Raw genomic sequence first — 3,660 nt, 5'->3', positions numbered from 1 at the left:
GGTGGACCACCTCGATGCCCCGACCACCGGGCTTAGCAAGTTTTCTGGGGGAAACCCTGGACCTATTCCAGTTTTTCCATACAGAAAAACTGTACATATCTAACAAAATTATTAAAAAGGATCAATAATCTTGCTACGTAGCTTAACTCAGTTCAGCATTAGGTTATTATGTCAAGATGTGAGTCAGAAACTTCACATCTTCACTTTGCAGTATTTGTCCCTTCTCAGCCATGGAAAACTTCTCTACATCTATCTAAGAACAGCCCAGTTTCAGGAAATTTCTGGACTCCGGGTCATTTCTTCTAGTGAAGTTTTCTTTTGTTGATTTGAATTTGCACTTGGAGTGACTGACGCTCTAATTATACAACCCCTCTTCATTCCTGCTTACTGGCAGAAACTTTTAGATAATAAAGGTTGTGTACCGTATTTTTCCGACTATAAGCCGCTACGTTTTCCTCACGCTTTTAACCAAACCTTGGGATGGGTTTATAATCCTACTTCTCATTTGATTCATAATCACAAAAATTTATTTTTAATCTGAGGAATAATTCCACACTGGGAACTTTGAGAAAGTTTTTTTTTTTTAAATTCCTGCACCTCTTCAACTTTATTCCCAGCCTCCCTGGCAGCTTTCTGTGTTTTTTTATTTTTTATTATTATTTGTAGACATTCATCCAGTTTTCTGATGTCACTGTTATCACACATTCTCTCAAATCTTTTTTATACTTCATCAAACCCTAACTTGGCTAATTATGCAAATAAGCTGAGCTTTATTTAAACTCAATAAGATTCACTGCACTTTATTGACATCAAGAAGAATAAATTGAGAATTTGAAATAAAAAGGTGATTCATCCAAGTATTTGGTTGGTCACACTTATTCAGGCAGTTCATTGCAGCTTCTGTTTTCTTTAAAGGGGTGTACATACTTGTTTAAGCTAGGACGTTTGGATAAAACCAAGGTAGTGTGTACATTATCCTTTCACCAAATCACAAGTTTATAATTAACATTTCTAAACTACAGTTGAAACAAAATAACTTCTGCAAACTTTCCTGAATAAGAAAACTGATATGTTTGGTTTGAGACAATGCAACATTTAATTGTGATTAATCACAGCACTAGTGTGACTAATCTGATTAGATTTTTAATCAATTTACAGCCCTGACTCTGATGTGACTCTGTAGGGACGAGGCTGTGAAATACATGCGTATTTGCATTTTTCCACAGTATATCGCCAAGATTGAGACCATTTTTGATGACAAACGAGGCAGAAAAAGAGTGAAGAACCAAGGGCCCTTTGCACGAGGTAAGAGCCGAAACAGAACCTCTCATCAGGGAGATTAAAGTGAGCTTCTTGCTGGAAATACCCAGCTTCTGATAATGTACAAACTTAAGGCCAGCAGGAGAAGGGCCAGGCTAATGATTATCAAACAAAGACTTACTGTCTTCATGTGATTATGACTTGTCGAGGCTTTTCATTCCCATCCTGCTGACTAATGTTTGCTCCTCTTGGCAGCAGAGGAGGCCAGCGGGACGGAGAGCGATCCAGAAGACAACACTGAAGGTATCAGCAGTAAAATAAAAGGTTTCTGTTTGGAGTTCACAACTCTTATGTCTGAAAGAATTACTCACTGAAGTGTGAACGGAATGAAGAACGTGGACAGTTCTCTTTCCGTAAACGAGCCTTGGTGAAATGCATTCCTTTGCATTAGCACATGATCGCTCCATGTGTTCAGCAGGAAGGTCTGTTTACATCCAGTCCACACTGAGGCGACGGCCCGGGTATCGCACCCTGGAGAGGGACCTGATCCAGCTACAGCAGCAGAAGCAGCAGCTCTTCCAGATCTTCGTGGTCGTGTCGCTACGGAAAAACACCACAGGAAACACGTACTCCCCTGAAATTACTCAGCAGTTTCCAAAAATGGTTAGAGGGAGCCTTTACCGTAACATTACCCTGCTCTTCTGACAACCTAAATGTGCTTTAATTGCCTTAAGTGAATGGAATCTGTTGTTTGCATCTTAAGATGATTTTGTTTTATGATTGGAAGGGGAATTTCCCACACTGGCATGAGTCAGTAAATGTTACGAGCTTTGTCTACTCATTTACTTCACTCTAATATCAGCATCTTTTCATCCCAGTCAGTATAATCAGTTTTAACTTTCAGCTATTTTTATATTTTGATTGATTTATTTATTCAGTCAGTCATCAAATAAAAACCTCTGAACATTACAACAATGTGAACAGCTGGACTGAAATGTGCAGGCAGAAGCACCAGGCTGATGCTTGTCCTTCCTGCACATCAAATCATTACAATATATGAAAAAAACTAAACGTTATTTACTCTTGTAACCCTGAAATATTTTTTTAAACATTTCCTTTGAAAACCCATAATGAACTAGAAGCTCATCAGTCGATGCTGCATCTTTCCATAATTTAATTCCAACAGCAGAAAAATACCTCTTTATTAGATTTTTAGCTTGTTATTTGGTGAAGTTAAAAATGTGTCCAAATCATATTTGGATTCACATAATGTGAAGAATCTTTGCACAGGCAATAAACTTAATTTACCTCTGAACTTTAATTGTGTTATTTTAATTAACCAAATCATAAAATTTAATGATTTAACAGTGGACTTGTTGATGGTAACCAGCCATATGTATGGCTATTGGTATAATGATAAATCATTTCAAACAGTTAAAATTATTTTGAAAACAATCATTTCTATTGATTGTTTCTTCAGTGAAAGCTGTGGCTCCTCTGACCTGCAGCCGTTTCATTTCAGTTTGAAAAGTCGTCCCGTCTCTCCAGAGAAGCTGAGGATCAACTCAACATGATTCCCAAGTTCTGCTTCCCGGATCCACAGGACTGGAAGCCATCTGCACACACACCCAGGTCAGCTGCTGCACCGCAGCGACACTCAGTCAAACACAAATCCTAAAACAACAGGGGCGCAATGGTAATAAAAACACTTTAGTGATTTCTTTTAGCATCTCAAAGCTAATGCCTTCATTTGTTATTATATAATGTGGTTTAAATACCTTCTGTTGTTTCTGTTCCATGTTAACGTGCATTATTAGATCCCCTCTTTTCTGTTTATATCTTTGGCTGTCAGCTTTAATCCCTAAATTCGTCTCAGCTTTCATGGCTTAAAACCAGGGTGTCCAAACTTTTTGTAATAGGACTTTTAACTTCACAGATATAAAGTTAAAAGTAGCTGTGGGCTATAAAAATATTTTTTTATCTCTTCTTATAAAAAAATGCAAAAATAATAAAAACAAATTAAATGCACAATATTTTGATGAAACATCCTAGCACGAATAAGTTATGTCATTTTAGAGGTCGATCTGTCGATTAACTGATTAATTGCATAAAAAAATTGGCACATGCGGCAAATTATTTTTATTTAACCACTTAAGCCTTTTTTAATGGGATATTAGAAATACATTAAAAGATTCTAATACCGTATTTTCCGCACTATAGAGCGCACCTAAAAACCTTCAATTTCCTCAAAAGCCGACAGCGCGCTTTATATATGGACCAATATTGAGCCACAACAGGTCTAGCAACTACGGTAAGCAGGGCCAGACTTCATTTTCACCCGTAGAAGAAGAAGTGTGCGATGCATGCTGGGATAGTTGTCAGAACGCTGGTTTGTAATCT

General features: G+C 37.5%; 1 protein-coding gene across 1 annotated transcript in view; it reads left to right on the top strand.

Moving 5' to 3' along the window:
* The window catches only part of LOC106940351 (DENN domain-containing protein 2C-like), a gene marked incomplete at its 5' end in the record, with an annotated part of 39,974 nt that overhangs the window by 6,850 nt on the left and 29,464 nt on the right, over positions 1-3,660 (top strand). Inside the window, 4 exons of the mRNA XM_015023068.1 lie at positions 1,227-1,305; positions 1,516-1,563; positions 1,736-1,923; positions 2,783-2,892. Coding sequence (XP_014878554.1) covers positions 1,227-1,305; positions 1,516-1,563; positions 1,736-1,923; positions 2,783-2,892 — 425 coding nt within the window. The remainder of the gene's footprint in view (positions 1-1,226; positions 1,306-1,515; positions 1,564-1,735; positions 1,924-2,782; positions 2,893-3,660) is intronic.

The sequence above is a fragment of the Poecilia latipinna genome, unplaced genomic scaffold, assembly GCF_001443285.1.
Source record: "Poecilia latipinna isolate Pla-1442-1.1 unplaced genomic scaffold, P_latipinna-1.0 Scaffold3191, whole genome shotgun sequence".
NCBI lineage: Eukaryota > Metazoa > Chordata > Actinopteri > Cyprinodontiformes > Poeciliidae > Poecilia > Poecilia latipinna.
This window is presented reverse-complemented; position numbering and strand designations above follow the sequence as displayed.